Source organism: Netta rufina (assembly GCF_964035555.1).
Source record: "Netta rufina genome assembly, chromosome: 11".
NCBI classification, from domain to species: domain Eukaryota; kingdom Metazoa; phylum Chordata; class Aves; order Anseriformes; family Anatidae; genus Netta; species Netta rufina.
Window position 1 is genome coordinate 1,829,010 of NC_140134.1, and position 22,375 is coordinate 1,851,384.

The following is a 22,375-nucleotide window of genomic DNA, read 5'->3' on the forward strand; positions in this document are numbered from 1 at the left end:
TGAATGAAGCAAAAATTATGTCTTTCACACCAGCATATCTGTGTGTACCAGAAGCATACACCTGGCTGTCATAAACCCCTGTTCCAAGGGCTAGATGGAGCCCATTTTTCTGATTATCCAGGGAACAGGTTTATTGTTCTTGAAGAACAACTTGCTGTTCTTTAGGTTTATTCTCTTTTCAGTGGTTCTGATCTCAAGTTTGTGCCCTGCAGCTAAAGGCTGCATTTGAATGCCCTCTTAAAGCAGGTGCCTTTTCTTTTTTGTATGTAGTTAGAAATCAGGACTACTGTTCATTTGCTTGTAATATTTTTACAAGCAAAATAAGGAAAGCTGTACTTTTTACCTAACTAGGTATGGTTTGCTGATGCAGTCCATCTCCCTGTGTGTTTCTCTTGCCATGACAAACATCTGTGATTCAAGCAGATGTAGGTGTTTTGTTTTTGAAAGACTTGTTAAAGGTTTAGCTAACAGAATTGCTGAACATAAGTATTCCCACCTCTTATGTGTTCTCAGAGCAAATATTCAGGACAAATATTTAGAGCTTGGGGGGTTTTTTGAGGAAGACATAAATGTTTGTTCCTGCTCAGGATGCAGTCTCACACCTCCTGTGGCTTTACATTTACAAAACTTTGCCTTGTTTTCTAGGGAGTAGAGTTTGGGTGTATATCATCAGGAAAGTTGAATCTGAGAGAAATGATACCCTCTTCCTTTACCTGGCATTTTGGTAGTTTCCTTTTTGTTTTTGTGACAAGTTGTTTTTTTAGGTCACTGTTGTTGTGGCCCATACACAGACAAATTGCCCTTTTGTTCTCTGCAGCCTTCTGAGTCCAGAAGACAGTATTTGCTTTTGTAAGGGAAGTTACATTTAAGTTTCAAATTCATTGCCCCATTGAATTCTTCCTAGATGAGATATGGGAAGGAAAGAGGAAAAAAAAATAAACAACAAAAAACACTCTTCCTAAGATACACCCATACTGGCAGAACTTGTACAACTACAGGCTGTGTGCATTTTGCAGCCAGGATAGGTCTCTTTGCATCATGATGTGTGGGCCATTCATGGCCTCATCTTCTATGCTAACTAAAGCCTACATGGCTGGGAGGACATCTTGCTCCTTTGCAGTTTGTATTCGTTCATTCTCTAAGGAAATGAGGCTACAGGGAGGGCTTTTACTAAGCACCTTGTAGATGTTACTGTCCACTAACACAACGTACTGTTTATATGCCTTCCCTTTCTCTTCCTTCACTGGACCAGCAGTGAAGGATATCTCCAGATATTTGGAGACTGATTTTCTTAATATATATAATTTATATATATATATATATATATATATATATATAATTGATATATAAATTATATAAAATTTATATTAAGTTTAATTTATATATAAATTAAATATATATAATTGATATATATTGTGTCTGGGAGCCACTGTGCTGCAGGACTTTGCTCTAATAGTGCTTTCACAAGAGAGAACTAATTTGAACTAACTTTATTAATTCCAGTTTGTTTTAAGTTTGCTCATTAGTAATTTAATGCAAGATGGCTTCAGCTGAAGAGGCCATGTCAGGACAAGGAAGAGCAGAGGGAAAGTGCCAGGAATCATTAGTGTTTATTAACCACTGCACTCATCAGTCTTGACTAAAAGCACAGCCCATCCGTTCTGGATGGGTGGACTGAGATACAGAAATATCATTAACGGTGGAAAATGCTTCTTTTCAGGTCAGTCCATAATGGACAGGCATTCAGAAAACATCCACAGCTCCACTCCCATCACCAAATATTATCTGCATTTCAGTTAGTCTCCTCACAATCTGAACTCACAGAGCTCAGCAGCTTTGTGGATGGAAGGAGCCCTGCCCCTAGCCAGCTGTAGTATCAATTAACAAATACAGTTTTCTCAACCCAAGTAAGCAGTACTAAAAGGTTAAGTGTTGTTATGAAGTGTTGTTTGTTTTTTTTTTAATCGCTTTTCAAATTATTAAATGATTAATACTTATGTGCTTTGCTGGATCAGGCCTGGCACATTGTGCTGGCAACATGTACATCTCGCAACAATTCTTGAAACGTTAAAATTTAAAGGCTTATTTTATTCTGTTTAGACAAAGGTTTAATAACTGATTTCAGCAACTGTAAAGCATTGGACGGATGACTCAAAGCTCTGACCTGTGAATCAGGGTTGAATGAATGTCTCCAAAAGGTTGGAGTAGGGAATAGTACCACATGTGCCAGGATTGTAATGAGAAATCTAACCCCTGCTCAGACCACTTGTGGTCATTAAAGATTGCATTTCACTTCGAGATGTTTTCTTGCATCGTATCCAAATTGCAACTTGAGTAGTTGAATTCTGCTTGCTAAAATATCCATGCAGTTTAATTGGAGACATGATGTTTCCTTATCCCTCTAAACAGCTTCATTGTATAAGGCTGTGTTGCTATCATAGTATGTGCTATATAATCTATAGCACATATATAACAAAATAAAAAGAAAAACAACCAAAAACCCCATGAGAGCTGCTGCTGAGTTGCTAGCTTTTTATCATAACAAATAGAATTAGGGGGAAAGCTGGTTGTTAGGAGCTCCGTTCAGCACCATGATCTGTATTTCTTTGCCACACTTGCAAACCATGCGACAAACCCTTGTGCACCACAGAGGCAGCATTTTTACGTTCACTCCGCATGTGTGTAAGCCAGTGCTCAAGGCAGAGCATCAATTGCCTGGTCGTATACATAACGTCTTTGGCAATGAGCCTGTTAGGCTTAGTGGTATGATGGCACAGCCTAGAAACAAGCAGTAATTTTACAACATGGAATGGATGTTCAGACAGATTGTGTGTGTCATGACTTTTTGTGGATAAGATTTAAGTACTTTATGGGGAAAGGGTTTTATTGGATGACATTCGGTGATAGAGGGGATGGGAAGAGATTGTAGTTTAATTAAAATTCTAATCCGAAGTTTGACAATTTTTCTTGCCAGGTCAGCAGCCTGCATGCTCTGTTTGTTATTCCCATGAATTAAATGGGCTGACAATCATCAGCTTTTTCAGAAATGCCTGTGAATCCAGCTAAAAATTAGCGAACATCCATATGTTTCAGAGCAGGTTTGAGCAGGGATATGTCACACAGCAGTTTTCCATCACTCTATGTTTAGGGGCCTTTCAGAAGCATCGATTAAGTCCACTGGTGCCAGTGCTGAAACACAAAGGAAATGCACCTTCTGCGGTAGGAAGTCACGTTATTGCCCTGTGCTGCTGAAATCTCACTGGTATGTTCCTGTTTTCCAGGTAGTTAAACAGTGTTGCCACAAAGGTAGTGCTCAGCTTTCACCAGCCATGAGGCTTCCTCTGCTTTGTGCCTCTGTTATGCTAATGAGTCTGTCCCAATGCCGAGCTGTCAGCTTCCCTGAAGATGAGGACCCTATTAACATTGTTGACTACCACTGTAAGTAATCCCTAGCCACTAGGGAAAAAGTTCTAATGCTTTTTTTTTTTCCTTGGGAAGTTACAAAAAAAAAAATCTGTTTCCTTTCAAATTGAAATGTGTTTACTGGCTTTGTATCTTTAATGGAACACTTAATCATTTTCTTAAAAAAGCAATCAGAAATACAGCAATAACTTCAGGAAAAAGAACATTTGCTGACATTATCCATCTTTTTTTCATTTATATTCAAGACATTACTCAACGAATTTAGTTTAAACCCTTCTACACCTAGTATATACAGCTAATCAATGCCATATATTGATTCTTTCGCTCTATAATCCTGAGTGATGGTGTAGCCCATTTTTACTTGCAGATTCAAGGCAATATCCAGTATTTAGAGGACGCCCTTCAGGCAATGAATCTCAGCACCGACTGGACTTCCAACTGATGTTAAAAATTCGAGACACACTTTATATCGCTGGCAGGTAATTTTCCTTCAGTCAGTTTATTAGATTAAAATTCTTTTCTCTTCTGGTTTTGCATTAATGTGTAAAATTCATTTTTAAAAAATCTGCAGAATATGATAAAAATTAAAACTGGGGGAGGACTTCCCAGAGAAACATACCATATCTATGGCCAGTGCATGAAAATTGGATTTGAAGGCTGCAGTTACTGTAGTTATGCTAAAACCAATGATCAAATACTCGTTTCCCTCCTTTATGTTATTGCTCTGATAAAATTCTCCCCTGATTATTTTAAACTTGGACTGATGCATCAGGGACATAGGAAGTGAGTGTAAAACACCTGATTATTTACAGTCTGGATTAGTCTTCAACATAATGGAAAGATGGGGCAACTGGATACTATAGGTGCAATCTAAGGTCCACACCGATAAAGTCAACATTACCCTATTTGCCCATGCACAAACTTCTCCCATAATGCAGAAAATAAGCATTTCTTAGGAACTTTTTGTCTAACAAAACACTCTAAAAATAGATTTAGCTCAACAAAACTAAGTCCAGTTAATTAATGAAGTGACTTGTATCTTTTTACTCTTTGCAAACAGGGATCAAGTTTACACTGTAAACTTGAATGAAGTTCCAAAATCAGAAGTTACTCCAAGCAGGGTGAGTAGATAGAGGAATTGGCAAGGGAGGCTTGGAGGTATTTTGTTTGTTTGTTTGTTTTGTTGTTGGCTTTTTTTTTTTCTGTGGAAAGAAAATGAACATTTTTCTGGTTTGATTTGAATAGAAATTAACATGGAGGTCAAGGCAGCAGGACAGAGAGAACTGTGCAATGAAAGGCAAACATAAAGTAAGTTTATCACATGCACTGTCACCTGCTGATGTGAATTGTATATGTGAAATATGTGATTGATACATCTTAACTCTCTTTTCAGGATGAATGCCATAACTTCATTAAAGTCTTTGTTCCAAGAAACGATGAGATGGTATTTGTCTGTGGAACAAATGCATTTAATCCTATGTGTAGATACTATCGGGTAAGGATATTGAATATGTCATTAATCTGTTACTGGTTTTGCTTGCACTAATTATGCTGTAGGAAATATAGCCAGTGTGACTGGAGAGTGTTTCAAGGTGAAATAAAACCAGACAGAAGCCAATTTGCTAAATTAAGTTTTGTGGAAAGACAATGTTATGCTTTTGTGCCAGTATACAAAATAGAAATGACACTACCACCCATTTGTTTTTCTTCTCTAGCTGAATACATTGGAGTATGATGGGGAGGAAATTAGTGGTTTGGCAAGATGCCCATTTGATGCCAGACAAACCAATGTCGCCCTCTTTGCTGGTAAGAACTTTGCTTGTAATGAGTCTAAATGATTAATGACACCAGAGCAGCCAGAGCGCTTTTAAAGCAAGCACAGGAAAACTAAAGGTGTCAAGGTGCCTCTACTCTTAAATTTTTTAAAGGGCCTCCAAAGGATTAGAAGCTGACCTGTTAACAAATAGGTTACAGCAATTTGTGGAAGAATGGCAGTAAAAAAAATGGGGACAAATACAGCCTAGTCAGAGTTCTGTAGATTATTAAAGGCTTCTTAATACCACATTTTCAACTTCCGTTTTAGATGGAAAATTGTACTCAGCAACTGTAGCAGATTTCCTGGCAAGTGATGCTGTTATTTATCGCAGCATGGGGGATGGATCTGCCTTAAGAACAATAAAGTATGATTCCAAATGGATAAAAGGTAATTTGGGGGAGTGTTTTCCCATATGAATGGTGAATATAATTTCAGTGGCACAGAGAGTCAGGTAATTCACAGCCAGCATGTCTTACTGTCACCATACGTGCGGCTTTCAACATAGTATGATCACAATAAGAAAGCAGTATCAATAAAGCATTTTTTTTTTGGTAAATACATCAATGAATGAATCTGCAGTCACAAAATAACCATGCTGAAATGCAATTCCTTTGAGGCTTTTTTTTTTTTTTATAGTCCATTAGCCAACATTAAGGCCTTAAAGTCCATTTAAGCTCCAGTGCACCCATATTTAGACATCCTCAAGTGTCTGGAAGACTAGACCTCTTGTTAGCTGGTATAGAGAAGAAGCTTCTCCTGTGGGAGAAAAGCTGCCAAATCACACAGTGTAGTCAGTGTTGTATGCCAATTGAACAATTTTTTGAAGTAACTTTCTCCTTGCTCTTTATTACAGAGCCACACTTCCTCCATGCCATAGAATACGGGAACTACGTTTATTTCTTCTTTCGAGAAATTGCTGTAGAGCACAATAATTTAGGCAAGGTGAGTATCCTTACAGCAAGCTATTGCTAGCTACAAGTCTTTGCAGAGTTAGATCATCCTAAAACAGCAACAGTAACAAGCACAGTTTACTACAAGAAGAAGGGACTAGTACAAAATTTATGTAGTTATCCCAATTTTATAATTTACAGGGAGGAAAAAAGAGGAAAAATAGAACAGGGCGTTCTTCAACCAAAAAGTTGTTTGTATTCCTTCTGCCATGCAGTTAGGAGAGCTCTCTACAGGTATCTTTCTGTTTCACTGTTGCCTTAACTGTTGTGGCAAGTAATGGAAAATTTGAGTGTTGTTTTTTTTCATGCTTATTAAAGGAACAAAAGAAAACAACACAAAAGAAGAGTTTCAAAGAAGTTTCTCTAATGTCCCTGGGTATTGAATAATTCAGTCATACCAGTACAGAGTATAATACTCATGCTTCACCATGGAATGATATTCTATAATAAATTATTAACTCCTTTACACATGGTTAATTAGAGTCTTTAAATCTCACTAACAATATGATTTTGAAGGCAAGAAGGGTAGGGACAAGCTGGCAGAGTTGCATTTGCTTGGTGATACATTAAAATGCCTGTGCACTAGCAGCTAAACATTGTTTGCTTTCTTTCTTTCTGCATGGATGAATGACAACTGCCTTTCTGATCTTCAGTGTTCTTTATTAATATCTCAGAAACGAGAACTCTCGCCCTTGCATCTCTCAAGCCTTCTTCCTTTTTCCTTTTTCTTTTTTTGTCCTTCACAGGCTGTGTATTCCCGTGTGGCACGCATTTGCAAAAATGACATGGGGGGTTCTCAGAGAGTCCTGGAAAAACATTGGACATCCTTTCTGAAAGCTCGCCTCAACTGCTCAGTTCCTGGAGATTCATTCTTCTACTTTGATGTTCTACAGTCTATCACAGACATAATAGAAATCAATGGAGTCCCTACGGTTGTCGGTGTATTCACTACACAGCTTAACAGGTGAGAGATGAGCAACCTTCTATCAAAGGTAGTTTTTTGCTTCTCTCTTACACTGACATTGGTGCCATTGTAGTCTGATTTCTTGCAACTATTTTTCTTATTTTACAGCATCCCTGGTTCAGCAGTCTGTGCTTTCAGTATGGATGACATTGAGAAGGTCTTCAAAGGGAGATTTAAAGAACAAAAGACTCCTGACTCTGTTTGGACAGCTGTACCTGAAGACAAAGTACCAAAGCCAAGGTAAAAAGTTTTTACTTATGATACTGTAATACTGTCCTTGAAAGGCCTACATTAAAATCAGCTGCACTCTTGGGTGACTTGTTCGGTAAAAATCAAAGCAAAGCTTTACACTTTAACCATAAGGATGCTCATTAACAGGCTGCCTTCTCTCATTAACTAAAATATCAAGAGGGAAAAAACAATGTTGTCTTCCTTTCAGACCTGGCTGCTGTGCAAAACATGGCCTAGCAGAAGCTTACAAAACCTCCATTGATTTCCCAGACGAAACGTTGTCCTTTATTAAATCTCATCCTTTGATGGATTCAGCTGTTCCCTCAATTGTTGAGGAGCCTTGGTTTACCAAAACACGTGTCAGGTATGACATAATTCAGAGTTAAAGCATGTGAGAAGGAAAACAAGGAAACACACTGTTAGTTAATGACATGCCTTTTGGTCTTGATAGATACAGATTGACAGCAATTGCTGTAGACCACGCTGCTGGACCATACCAGAACTACACAGTCATATTTGTTGGCTCTGAAGCAGGAGTAGTACTTAAAATCTTGGCAAAGACCAGGCCTTTCTCTTTGAATGACAGTGTATTACTGGAAGAGATTGAAGCATATAATCATGCAAAGTAAGTATTACCAGAACACCTAAAATATGTAGCTTTTCATCTAGTCCTTGGTACCTAGCTAAATAAAAATGATGGTGAACCAAAACTAATTCATTATTACCAACATCATCATTTATTTGTCATTTCACAGTGTTTCTCATGTTGAATAACCTGAAAATATTTGGTTACTTGCCATTTTGCTTGGGTCGAGTGAACAACCTAATTCCACTCTAGTGACGTCAGTGATACAGTCTAATTCTTCCACAAATAGATACACATCTTCCTGAATATCAAACATCAGAACAATCTGCTGTTAAAAAGCAACACTGAGAGCTTATATTGAGGGTTTCTCAACAGTGACCAATAATAAATAAACTACATCTAATCATTTTAAATGTGTTTATTCTGGAAAAAAAGAATTTGGAAATGGAAGCAGTACAATTAGACTCTACAGGTGCCCAGTACAGGACTCCTGTTCTGCTCTGTTGAGATATTTATGTCATCTGGGAGAACAAATAAAATGAATTTGTATTTTTAAAATAGTCATGTAGCTGTAAATAAGAGTCAGAAGTCAGTATTGATAACCCAGCTTATCAAATCATGTTTGCTTACAAGCCACTCAGAAAAGACTAGTATGTTATATTTATATAAGGAATTCCTTTTTCAGTATCCAAACAAACAATAAATAAATAAAATGTTTTCAGCATAAGCTCTGCCCAAAGTACTACAGTTGTAAAATAATGGCTTCCCATTATTTTTCTTAACAGGTGTAATGCTGAGAGTGAGGAAGACAGAAGAGTCATCTCCCTTCAGCTAGATAGAGACCACCATGCTCTGTTTGTGGCATTCTCCAGCTGCGTCATTAGAATTCCTCTGAGTCGGTGTGAGCGTCACGGGTCATGTAAAAAGTACGGCCCCGTTCCTGAATTCTCCCTTAAAGGAAGGGTGCCAACATCTCTGGGGAAGGAAATTTTTAAAAATGTATGTTTTGGGTTTTTTTTCTCTTGCAAGGGCATGTATTGCTTCACGGGACCCATACTGTGGCTGGTTAGACCATGAGGCATGTGGAAGAGTGACACCAGGCATGCCGTAAGTACTCCTTCTCAAATTAATCCAGCATCTCTACTATGTATTTTGTAGACTATACAAGCTTGTATCCTGTGCCTGTTCCCTTGCGCTCTATTAATAAATGTCTATTTTTTAGAGCTGTTTTTTGAATGTACTATATATATGAGAGAACAGAATGCTGAAGTCTGAAAGTTTGAATTCTGCAAACTCTAAGTGAAGACTTCCTTTCGGTGGGGGTTTTACATGTGTGTGTGATGACAAACAGACCTGCAGGAAGAGCTGTAGGAAGCAGGATAGCAACAAATTGCTGCCTGTAAACCTGAGCAGCTCAGACAGGACAGTACACGCTGTCCCCTCCCAGCCCTGATCACAGCCAGGGCACAGTCAATTGCAAATACAAAAGCACAGGTTTCAGAGTAGGGAAAAAGAAAGGTTTTGCCTCCACACTGAAACTAGGGTGATGTATATACATATCAAAGGCTTTATGCGCAGATCTAGTCTGTAATATATAGTGCATTAGCAGCTGTATCTTAAAAAGAGGCCTTTGTAGCAGGCTAGCCCAAACTTCAGCTTAGTATAGTTGCACAGTTCTATCCAAACCCAAGAGCACACCCAGTATAGATGTGACAGGGTCACTATGAAGAACATGATCTTTTCTACTGACTGGCATTGTATATACAATGTTAAAGCCTGGTTATAAACAAATTGTGTGTTTGATAAAACCTTTTTTTTTTTGGCCATACACTAGGTTTTGCCTCTCTGTGGTGACTGAATGTTTCCATTTATTGCTTCCAGGAAAAAAAAATCACTATTTTTTTCCCTATTAATACTGTTAATTGCAGGTTCTCTTTATTTGTTTCATACAACCACAGCACTGGAGGATATGTACAAGATATAGAATATGGCAACACAGCGCAGCTTGGGGACTGCCATGGTAAGGCATAGTCATTGCTTTTCATTTATAATATCTCAGCAGTAGTCTGTGGCCACGCTTCACTAAAGATGTTAAATTTATGATGAACTTTCCAGTAACACGATGAACACATCACCTGTTGTTACTGTGAATGTTCACAAAGATGAACTTTTTGGTCCTGGGTGGCAGAGTTTTGTCTTTCTTCTCCTTCACCAGTTTACAACTACTTGGGGTCTACAGCAAAGTATTGAAGAATTTATTTTTTATAACCAGTAATATTTTAGTTTTCATTTTCCGTCGCTCAGGTTTGAGATCTTTTGCTTTCTTTTTGTTACTTTTTACTGATTACTTGTTCCTTTAATTCTTTTAGAAATTTTGCCTACTACAGCTACACCAGATTACAAAATATTTGGCGACCCAACATCTGGTTAGTTTTTTTAATTTTTTTGAATTAATGACCTTTACTTTCCTTCAGTTCAGCATTTTCAGCCCTTTTTTCCTTTTGCACAGTTGGCAATCCTTCATTTTTGTGCTTTTACTCATGTTCCCACTGATGGTAAAGATAGTCAGACTCTTCTCACTCAGTACTTCACCCTGTGTAGTCGCATGTTAACAGCTCATTATTTATTGAGACATCTTTTATTAAAGAGCCTGATTAATATAGATGACATCTTCACTTGCACGAAAGTCCACTAAGCTTTACTCTGTATCCCCAGCCATGCATTTGTGAATGCCCCTATTGGTCATCTCTAGTAGATGAATTGCAGAATTTCATCATCTTCCTCCTTACTGCTCCCTTTGTCTTTCCTTCTTTCCCAGCAAGCTTTTTGTACAAATACGCATTTCAGAAAATGTGTATTTCTCTATTTTTAAAATGTTATAAGTAGTTTGTGCTAATGGAAAAAAATATCACAAACTGTGTAGCTGAATGAGGACTTGTGTAAACAAAGGTAGCCTAGGAAGCTTTATGTATTGCTGTCAGAGAGACTTTCACATCCTTTTCACCTTCAGTGATTTTTTCTAACAATGTTTTCATTGTCAGCCCTTGGTGTTCCAGGAGGCAGGACCCAATGCTCCTCTGTTGAACTCAAAAGGAGAACCTGTGTTGACTTCAACAGGAGCAAGACTGAGCCATATTTTCCAGTGTTCCTCCTGGAACTTGGTCTCTTGTTTCAAACTGAGGGCATGTTTGACTGACAAATCTGAGAAGAATCTATTTCTATGTTTAATTTGCAAAAGTGCAACAACATGTTTTTTTTGTTGTTGTTGTTGTTGTTTTGGTTTGGTTTCTGATTATATTTATACTTCTGTAACTTGACAAGAAGTAATGTCTGAGACAAATATTTACAGATATATTAACCATAATGTAAGTTAGATACTTGCTTAGGAAAGCAAAGCAAAACTGTTATATGGAAATGCTACCTTGCCTCAGTTAGTGGTTATCAATTGAATTTTCAAAGTGATATTTTAGAACAGGTACAATTGAACCTGGTTTTCAAGACCTGAATGAGCATGCTTTTGGAGTACATTTCTCAGTCAAATCTCACATCACAGACATACACGCCTAAACCTAATGGGACAGTGAACACAAAATACTTGTGTGCAAAGTAGATTTTGGATTGTAAACCCAATTTGATATGTTTCCTGCTCACGCATTTCCACATTGGCTTTAGTGATTCTGCTCAGTAAGTGTATGACAGAGGAGCTAGAATCTATACGATATTGTTCCTTAGGAACCATTACAAAATAGAGGTTAAGAACATTCCTTTCATCGTCCCCTCAAGAAATGGCTCATTCAACAGTTCCTGGTATCCTGTAATAGCACTAATGGAGCTGATCTGGTTTCTCAGGAGTAACCTATAGTAAGCATGTATCTTTCTAAGTAAAATTATATTTTTGGAAGATGTTTAGAAGGTAATGGAATATGTTGTCTTCAGTGAACAATATAGCAATTAAGTAGTGCAAGTTGTGCTTTTCATCTCTACCAGTTGTTTATATCAACTTTTGCACTGCTTTCATGTTTGACTTCTCTGGCTTTTTGGCTAGTAGCTGTTGATGCTTTAATGTGTGTGTTTTTGTTTTTTGTTTTTTGTTTTTGTCATACTTAAAAGTATTGAACCAATTGATTTCAATCAGTCCTCTGTAGTTCTACAAAGTGTAGTGGGTCACATTTTGCTGTCAAGTAACTCCCATTAAATACTGTCTCCAGCGATAGCTTAGATATGCCATGAAACAGCGAGGAAAGCCTGACGACTGTAATACACATTAATAAAAATCTGTTTGCCACCACAGACATGGAGTTCTCCTCAGCTTCCATTACCACAATGGCAAGTATCCCAGTTATATCACCTAAAGTGATTGGTTCCTGGAAACCTAAAGTGACTGGCTCTCGGAAATTTGTAGTTCAAGATGACCCAAACACTTCTGATTATTCTGATCCATTATCAGGTGTCCCAAAGGGTAAGGCCTTACCAGGGAATACATTGCAGCTGAATGGAAACCTGATAGTCTCAGCATTTTCTAAGGTTTAAGTGTAACAGCAGTGATTGTTGGGCTATATTTTACACCCATTTCCTGTGAATATGCAGACAGTGCAATCATGATTCTCGTACCTATTTAACCAGCGTTCATAAGTGCTGCTTAGAGCTTATAATGGGAAACACAGATAATAAGCTCAGCCTTTTATTCCTGGGGTGCTCCAAAGCTCCCATTAAAATCAGTGGGAGTTCTGGATGCATTAAAAAAATTAAATTCAGGACTTATCTGCACCTCTGGTGGTTGTTTTCAAATGAGTCTAGTTTGGATAAGACTATTAGTCCTCATGAATGGTTGCTTACAAGAGCTTAATGGCAGGTTTTTTTTGTTATTTTGGTTTTGCAGCGGGCAGGGGCAGGAACAAAGCAAAACACAGCTCCATGACACGGAGCTTGAAGTGGGGCATATCCCAAACTGCTGCCTGCGGCACGTTTGTGAAGAATGTGGTCAGATCTGAGTAAGGATGTGCTGAATTTTTATTCTCTGGATATGAGGGCTGGTTTTAAAAAAGGTCTCAGTACATGGAGGCACAGAGATAGATTTTAATCTGAACACAGAAAGAAACATGTATGGCATGTAATTCATCTTTTCTGTAGTCATTCTTTCAGCTAAGTGAACCTTTGATTAGGCTCTTACAGCAACAAAGATTTCAATTCAGCAGGACTATTGCAGTCAACCAAAGGCTCAAGAAGCTTCCAGCCCCATAAACAAAACTTAAGTCTTCATCAGTACACAGAATAGCTGGCTGACAGACATGTTTGCACAATTCTGTATTTACTGAAAAATCTCACCAGCCAAAAAAAACATTTCTATTTTATTACCATTCACAAAAACATATCAGGTTTCCTATCAGCCATTATGGCAGTGCATTTGTCATTTTAATTTGTTGCAGTTATTTTCCATTTTGCTTTAAGTTTTTTGTTATCATTTGCTCTTGGTTCTGAATCATATTTTGTGTCATAGCTATTAGTGAACTTTATTTATGTTCTTTCTTCTTCTGCACAGTGCCATTAAAACCTATAACCCTGAACATTAACGATGTTCAAAGGCCTTGCCTCTAACAAAAATGAATCTGTTCCTTCACTCTTGCTCTTTCATTTTAACATCCCTTGGGATAGTTAACAGAATTACTTTCATTAAAAACTAACATTGTCTTAGCTGCAAGATGTCTGTGGTTGCTTTAAAAGTCTCAAGAAACAAAGGGAGCTGGTTAATACATGAATCACAAACAAATCCAGTATTCAACTTTGTCTTAACAAAAAGTTTTCTAAATTTTAACATTATGTAATAACTTAACCTTGCAAGGAGTGTTTTTTCAATGGTATGCAAGTATTATGTAAGTTCATTATTGACTACAAGCAGAAAAGAAAAATTAGTGCTTTAATAGAATGCTGTAATCTTGAACTTTGAAAATTGTATGCTTACATAATGCAAAGTATGCTACTCCAAGGCTAGCAAGCTGTAGATATATTAGTTTACAAGTTTTGCATCAGATTGTCTTGACGTGGTTTAAACAATGCAGTATGTACATTATACAGTTCTACACAATATTTGCATAATCCTGTCTCTCTTTTGATACTGATTTATGAGTTGGGCAGAAAATTGAGAGGGAGCTTCATCCTTGAGTTATTAATTGCTGTCTGGCCCAGTAGCACCTTCTAACCTCAATTTTCTAGCAGAAATCGTTAATGTTAATAGCATACGGGCCCCTATTTGTGAGCCTTAAAGGAAATTTGGGGACAGGCTAAACCAATAGCATACAGTGTACAGCCAAATGTAATATGAGGAGTGAAGCTCTGACAAGTATTCTTCATTATCAAAGAAAATGGACAGTCTTTGTTTAGGCTGATCAATGCTAACTCCGTCCTTTTTATTTATAAAATTATTTGCATTCACCAGTGCTGTGGATTGCAGATTTACACTAACAGTAGGCACAGAGCACTTGAAAACACTTAATAGACACTGCTGTCCTTCCCTGAGGCAGACTAACATCTTCTGAAATGGACCAGTATGAAGTACATGTAAATTTATGATACACTGCATGTCTTTTGCAGGTGTGAGGTGGGAAGTGCAATCAGGAGAGTCCAACCAAATGGTACACATGAATGTCCTAATCACTTGTGTCTTTGCTGCTTTTGTCCTGGGAGCCTTTATTGCGGGAGTGGCCGTTTACTGTTATCGGGATGTGTTCGTACGAAAATCCAGAAAAATACACAAAGATGCAGAATCTGCGCAGTCCTGTACTGACTCCAGTGGGAGCTTTGCTAAACTGAATGGGTTGTTCGATAGTCCCGTCAAGGAATATCAACAAAACATTGATTCACCCAAACTCTACACAAACCTGTTAACTAGCAGAAAGGAATTGCCACCAAATGGGGATACGAAGTCCATGATGATGGACCACAGGGGCCAGCCTCCAGAATTAGCTGCACTTCCAACTCCTGAATCTACACCAGTTCTTCAACAAAAGACTCTGCAGGCCATGAAAAGTCAGTCGGAGAAAGCACATAGTAATCTCAATGCTTCACGAAAGGAAACCCCACTAAAAAGCCCGCAGTTTTTTCCTTCCAGTCCTCCACCCCACTCTCCTCTAAGTCATGGACATATCCCTAGTGCTATTGTTCTTCCCAACGCTACTCATGATTACAATACATCTTTCTCAAATTCTAACGCGCACAAGGCAGACAAAAAGATGCAACATATTGATCATCCACTTACAAAACCATCCAGCAAAAGAGACCACAGGAGATCTGTTGATTCCAGGAACACCCTGAATGATTTCCTGAAACACTTAAATGAAACTACTAGTAATTCCAAAGCAATTATGGGAGATATCCAAGTGGCCCACCAGACTTTAATGCTGGATCCAATGGGAAATATGTCTGAGATCCCACCTAAAGTTCCCAACAGGGAGGCATCTTTGTACTCTCCTCCATCAACTCTTCCACGAAACAGCCCCACAAAACGGGTGGATGTTCCCACCACACCTGCAGTACCAATGACCTCTTTGGAAAGGCAGAGAGGTTATCACAAAAATTCTTCACAAAGGCATTCAATATCTGCCCTTCCTAAAAACTTAAACTCACCAAATGGTGTTTTGTTATCCAGACAGCCCAGTATTAATCGGGGGGGGTATGTGACTCCCACAGCAGGCACAAAGATGGACTACATTCAAGGGACACCTGTCAGCGTTCACCTCCAGCCTTCATTGTCCCGGCAAAGCAGTTACACGAGCAACGGCACCCTTCCTCGTACGGGAATAAAGAGGACACCCTCCTTAAAACCTGATGTGCCACCAAAACCCTCATTTGTTCCTCAGACAACGTCAGTCAGACCACTGAACAAATACAGTTACTAGGACATCTGTCCTAAAAATGAGTGTGATGTTGACCTGTACAGGTTGTGAGATGATGTTGTGGTAGACACGTAAGACAGAGACTTGCTTGTAATTACAGAGAACAAAGTGGCCAAAGAAACTGTCTTTACTTCAGCAACATCTGTGTCTTGCCACATGTAGCTATAGCAAGACTTTGTGTACTTGCTGAGTGCAACCAAACAAAAACAAAGGAAAGTGCTGGTCATTACATTTCTTTTGTTTGGAGCTAAGGAGACATGTAGCACAATGGGGTGGGGGCTACTTTACGGTTCTAAATAGCTTAAAATGTTCTTGGGAAAAAAAATCTGTAAACAAATACTTGAAAAATGGGTTCCATTTTAGACTGCCATTAAGCGTGGTCCTTCCCATTAAATGTGAACATTTTAATATGTATGCATTCACCTTGCCTCTTGCACAAATGTCAGAAAATGGTAATGTCTCAATGAATATCTGGGTTAATAATCAATTTGCTGGAATTCAGTCTCTGGCCCAACTGTAGCATATATTTTTTTTTCTCTTGTGCGTGGCATTTTATTCGTGCCACAGATAAAGCTGTGTGTGTGCGTGGATGTGTGTGTGTACTGTACACACTAGGATGTACTTAGGTTCCCATTGCATCTTTTATGCTATGGAATTGTTTACATTGAGCATGACTGAACAGACAGATGACTCTGCCTTCTGCAGCCGACAGCTAAGTTCAGTTTGGCGACAGCTATGGAAGTACTACACATTGCTGCCAGCCTTCTGGATAACACTCCTTGATGAACTAGTCACCCAGTGAAAGAGAGCAGATACCTTTAATTCTTCATAACTCTGTTATGCTGCTATTGATTCAGAGCTGTACATTTCAAATCTAGTCTTTTGGGCTGGAATGGGGGAGTTTTACTATGTTTTCACAGTGCCTCCATCCAATACCTGGCCACTGTGAACTTGAGCCCTGTATGTCTCATTGAGGGCAGCTAATAATCAACAATTCATTTGGCAAAGGCCTATGTAACTAGAGAAGGTTACATTTTTGTTGCATTTAATAATGCCCTACAGTCTGATAGACTCTTGTCTGTAGAAAAGAGGAAACATTAATTGGCCTGGCAGAAGCAGTCTGTGAAAAATCAACAGTAGTGCAATCAATTTGTTTTTGTTGTGTAAAGTAAGGTTATTTTTTTTTTCCAAAGTCATGCAGGTAATGACAATATTCTGTAAATATTATGTGTGAGTTTACCTGAATCTGTGCATTTTGTGCCTTATTCATGCAAATGATAAAAGTACTAAAACAAAACAAAACAAACAAAAACAAAACAAAACAAAACAAAAAAAACCCTGTGAAGTGTTCTCACTATAGCACATATCTCCTGAGTGCCAGTTGTAAAACCTCTCAACAGCACACACACACCCCCTCCCTGCTCCCGTCCCAAAAAAGATAAAAAGCAAGGATAATTAACAGTAACTAAAGGCAGCCTACAATCCAAGAAGACAGCAGCATTAAATCACCTTGCCATGATAAACATTCCACTCCAGCTCTCTGAAGGATCAAACAGTTATAATGTGAAATCAAATGAGGTTTCTAGGGTAATGGAACACCTGCTAAAGTTGTGTAAGCTATTTAGTAGGTTTTACAGTATCCACTTGCAGCTGATGTTCAACACAGATAGCTATTTTAGCTTGCAAACTACACACTACCACATTGTTTATTGAACATAAATATAGCAATAACCATGGCAGAGGAATAATCATGAATTAGCAGGACAAATAACTGCAGTGGGTTTCAGAGATGGTGGAGATTTATGTTATGTGTTCTAAGGGGAGAAAAGGTTAGTCACTGAAAACTGGATCTCTGTTACAGAACAAAGAATAAAGGACAGAAGTAGTCATTTTTTCTTGTAAGGCTGTAAGGGACATTTATTTCCTTAGACCTCTGGATCCAAAAATCAATGATCTCTCTTCCTAAACAATTCTGTCTTGCAACTAAAACACTACAGATTAATAACATAAAAAAGTACTTGGTTGTCAAAAGACAAAAACTGATCTGAATTCACTTTACAAATATTAATTAATACAGACTTGTGTGAAATCAAAATATAAATGTATGTGAACCCTGATAACCTCCTGTAACATTGTGCTGCCTTGTAGATGGTAATGTGAGTTCTCTCAGTATTTATGTTGAAATTTCTAACATTCAACCTAGTCTTTATTCTGTTAATTTAATAATAAAAGATGCTTTATCCATTTGTGCAAAGGTAAACGCAGATTGTATCTTTTTTAATGGTACGGCATAAAAAAGTAACCCTTAAATGAAGCTGCTCTATACTATAGAGTACTTTAACATGTATAGATATCTTGTAAACTTGTATTGTGGATGTGTAAATAATACGTTCTTTGGGTTTTTAACACCGCATGTAAAGTGAAAATAAAATATTCCAATGTACTGAATGTCTAACTTCATTGTTATTGAGGCTACTTTAGGTGTTTTGTTGGGGTTACAATAGAAAGAAAAGAAAAAAAAGCTTGCCTTTAATAGCTCGGTGATGAAGGCACAGAGACATCCCCTCATCAGTGTTACAGGAGCTCAAACAGCTTGCAGCAGCCAGTGGTGATGCGCACAGGTGTACTTCCATTTCCATTGCAGCTGCATGTTGCATGCATGTGTTCTTGAGGGAGCGTGTCTGTAGGTGACTGTTAGCCTCCTGAGTTAAATACAAACCATCAAAGTAACCGTATGTATTAGGGAGTCAGAGCCCATATAGCGCACCAACCAGATGCTTTCAATTTGAAAATACATAATATACTCGTATATGGATGTCTTATTGGAGCTTGATACAGGGTGGAGTTGAGCTCTGTTACCTATCAACCTCTTGTTAGGAATAGGAAAACACTAACTTTGGGCAAACACAGTAGTTTTGAAAGAAGATGGTAGTCTTTTCCTTCTAAAATGTAGGTTTCAAAAAGATAGAGATCATTCCTGGCAAAATTAGTTTCAGACCTACACATAGCAGGACATTCCTAAACACTTACTAATGCTTAATAATTGAAACTCACTTTTCAGACAGACAATAAAGCCCAATATATATGCTGTATATTTAGTATGGGCCAACATCACACATAATTTTAAAATAATCAGGGTGGTTCAGTACCACAAAACAAATATGAAGTATTCTTTTAATTAAAAGCTGATTTTAGATGATAAAAATGATTTGTTAACAAGATTACAGTGTCAAGGTATTAATCATTTGAAATTACTTTGCACATTATAACAATAGAATGGCACCTAGTTGTATCTTCCTAAAACTAACTAACTAACTAACTAAATAAATAAATAAATAAATAAACAAACAAACTTCTAAAGGGAAAGGAAACACTGATAAAAATCCCAAACATAATGCTTCAATGTGTATTTTTTGAGTGCAGAAGCAAATTTAGTTTCTTTTTATTGACGTGGTTTTCATCAAATGCCTTCATATATACAATGCAAAGTCAAATGCACATAGCTGTCATTTGCTGCACAGCTGTGCTGCTTTACCACTTGAAGTATGCCTTTGTCATGAAAGGATCAGCCAGGATGGCAAACCCTGTTCTCTCTGTGGTGGGTCACAGCTTTTTGAAGCACACCTACTTGAATAACTGTCAGTTAGGCCTCAAAGGGGGGGGGGGGGGGGGGGGAGGTATAACAAATTACAAATAGCTATTTTAGTGACCCATGAAAAGTGATTCTAGGAAACAGGCAAGATATTTTATATATATTTTTTTATATATATATATATATATATATATATATATATATATATATATATATATATATTCCCAGAAAATAATTGTATTTATGGAGTGTCAAGTAAGCATTTCCCCCAGTCATTTCTTTTGGTGTACCTTGAGCCAGCCTTCAGGTGACCCCCTGATGTGGTGGCTAGATGGGCCTAGCCAGCCCAACACACTTCTGGGCTACATGGTGGGTGCAAACACCACCAACACAGACCAAAAACAATACTCACCAATACTGGAAAGGCACAAGAAACTCACTACTGAGACAGAGAGAGGGCTTAGGGATATGGTTTAGTGGGGACTGTTAGTGTTAGGTCAGAGGTTGGACTCGATGATCTTGAGGTCTCTTCCAACCTAGTAATTCTGTGATTCTGTGAACGTGGAGCCAAAGGCTGACCAGCCACATCAGCACTTTTGCAGTGCTTCTTTGTTGTTAATGATAATGCCAGAGCAGCCATCAGCAGACTGCCTGTATGAAAGAGCACTGCAACAACCAGGAACAGCTTGACAAGAACAGAACTGGAAGCCATTTCATCTCGTGGATGACTGCTTGGCTTTAAGCAGCCTAAAGTCTCTGCTGAGGACCAGACCCTGGCTACAGTGCTGCCAAGTGTGCAGAGGTCACTCGGGGCCAGCAGACCAGGAGCAGCCCTGGGGTGGGTGCACAAAGGCAGTGGTGAGGCTGCTGCCCGGCTCTGCCGTCCTTTGTTTTTTTGTAGCCAAAACATGAATAATTTTAAACAGCACACAGACAAGTGAATAAAATAAATAAATAAATAAATAAATAAAGGACAAAACAAAAAGCACTACAAGCACAAAGGAGCAAAACAATTGCAAGAAAACCAATTTGTAAAGCTGTAAGTAGCTATCTGTGTGACTGTGCTGCCAGCACAAACCTATGCCCTTTTAAATTGGGGTCTTAAAGTAATCAGAGTAGTTACAAAAATCAGGATGCCTCTGTCTTAGTGCCATCTTGCTAATGACTCACTCTGTGACCCTGGGAAGATTATGCAGGGTTTAGTCAGAATAATGGAGCCTTCGAAGGCAGTGTGCTCAGTCGGTGTATGTGCAGTTGCTCTGTAACACTTTCTACTTACAAAGGTTTTCTTATTTTCACTTCTCCCTTTGTAATTCTGGGCACTTGTAAGGACATCTTGCAGGTAAATAAAGGGAAGGAGAAATCCCTTCCCATCTGGGAAAGGTTAGTATTTGCAGGAGCGGGGAGGAGCTGGTATTTCCCCAGGTAACTATTAATTTCATGGGATGGAAAAATGTTTTTAAAAATTGATCAGGACAAAATACCCTCATAAATGCAGCATCTGGACTTCAGCTGGGAAGTGCAAGCTTTTCATATAAAAAGCAATACCAGGAGACCCACCTACCAAGACTGCATTTGTTGCTCAAATGTCATCATAGCACAGTATGAAAGAGCAAGAAACCAAAAGGTTTGGTAAAGGGAAAAACAAAAACAAACAAACAAACAAACAAAAAACACTATTAAATATTTAATTAGATTCAGCTTTGCTCAGAGAACTAGAGATTCTTATATTTGTATTCAATCATACTAAAATGTGCAGCTGATGTGGTCTCTGGACCGGCCATGGCTGTTTGTCTGCAAACATTTTTGTAGACAGATCGCATTGGCTTAACACACATCTGAAAGTATCATCTATCCTGAACTTGACCAAGAAAACATTTCTATTCTGCCTGAAGTGAAATTTATTGGAAGCTCAGGTTTTATTAGTGCATTCTGAATTCATCTGATGACCTGATTTATGGTCTGCTTTCTGTTTTTTTTTTTTTTCCTACAGTCACCAACAACTTTTCCGAGCTCTGTTCATATTGTTGCTGAATCATAACTAAATCCAAGTTTGTGTCCTACGGTGAGGGCTGCTGACCAGAGCAGAGATGCCATAGGGTGTCCTCAGTTTTAGGTACTGTTTGAGAATTCCTTGGGCTCTGAGAGATGCTGAGACCTTCTCTGCCAGACAGGTGACTCCTTCGTGCCAGCCAAACAGTGATATCTCATGTGGCCTGAGCTGCTCTAGTGCTTCAGGGAAGTGAAAGTAGAAAAAAAAATCTACCACATGGACAAGCTATACTGACCATTGTCATGAATGGCCCCATCCAACAATAACAACAGCAAAAATCCAACCTGCACACATCCTGTTGTCCTTGTTTTGAGACTGAATTGAATGAAAATTAGCAAAGACTAGCAGTTCTCAGTCAAGGCTCTTCTGTGGGATCATACCTAGCTGTAAAAGCTGTTTTGTAACTTTTTCCAGTAGCTGACCTTGCCATTGGCAAAGGCAGACCATGAGCTAACTGGTTTGCTTCTGTAGCTGTATCACAGCCATTAGCATGTGTCTATTCCTGCAAAGACAATTGGATGGCTGCCTAAGAGAAGAAAGGTGGCAACTGGATTTTAATTTGGGACACTTTAAGTCTTACTTCTCAAATCTTTAATTTACAACACTGATCCCACATGAGGAAAGAAAATAATCAAAAGTAGACCAGAGCAGATGACTCACAAAAGCAATGCAATGCTAGCTGTACCTTCCCTTTCTGTGCCATGACTCTCCATGTGATTACTCTGATTTCCTCAGGAATACGTATTGGTCAATTAACAGCATGAGACTTTTTTTTTGTTACAGACTAATGGCAAATTTTTATAATCAGGCTCTGCTGTATAACCATGAATTACTATTAGTCACAGGTTATTGTGCCTGGCCAACAATCAGG

The 22,375-nt window shown here is 38.4% G+C and overlaps 1 protein-coding gene across 1 annotated transcript in view; it reads left to right on the forward strand.

Annotated features, from left to right (window-relative positions):
* SEMA6D (semaphorin 6D) overlaps positions 1–18,258 on the forward strand; it is a 31,389-nt gene extending 13,131 nt beyond the window's left edge. The window contains exons 2-18 of the mRNA XM_084293093.1: positions 3,282–3,438; positions 3,791–3,902; positions 4,484–4,544; positions 4,669–4,731; positions 4,817–4,918; positions 5,139–5,229; positions 5,507–5,626; positions 6,093–6,181; positions 6,936–7,153; positions 7,262–7,393; positions 7,593–7,748; positions 7,836–8,009; positions 8,756–8,896; positions 9,000–9,077; positions 9,899–9,990; positions 12,262–12,429; positions 14,559–18,258. Coding sequence (XP_084149219.1) covers positions 3,330–3,438; positions 3,791–3,902; positions 4,484–4,544; positions 4,669–4,731; positions 4,817–4,918; positions 5,139–5,229; positions 5,507–5,626; positions 6,093–6,181; positions 6,936–7,153; positions 7,262–7,393; positions 7,593–7,748; positions 7,836–8,009; positions 8,756–8,896; positions 9,000–9,077; positions 9,899–9,990; positions 12,262–12,429; positions 14,559–15,862 — 3,210 coding nt within the window. The 5' untranslated portion in view covers positions 3,282–3,329 and the 3' untranslated portion in view covers positions 15,863–18,258. The remainder of the gene's footprint in view (positions 1–3,281; positions 3,439–3,790; positions 3,903–4,483; positions 4,545–4,668; positions 4,732–4,816; positions 4,919–5,138; positions 5,230–5,506; positions 5,627–6,092; positions 6,182–6,935; positions 7,154–7,261; positions 7,394–7,592; positions 7,749–7,835; positions 8,010–8,755; positions 8,897–8,999; positions 9,078–9,898; positions 9,991–12,261; positions 12,430–14,558) is intronic.
* The last annotated feature ends 4,117 nt before the right edge of the window (positions 18,259–22,375 follow it).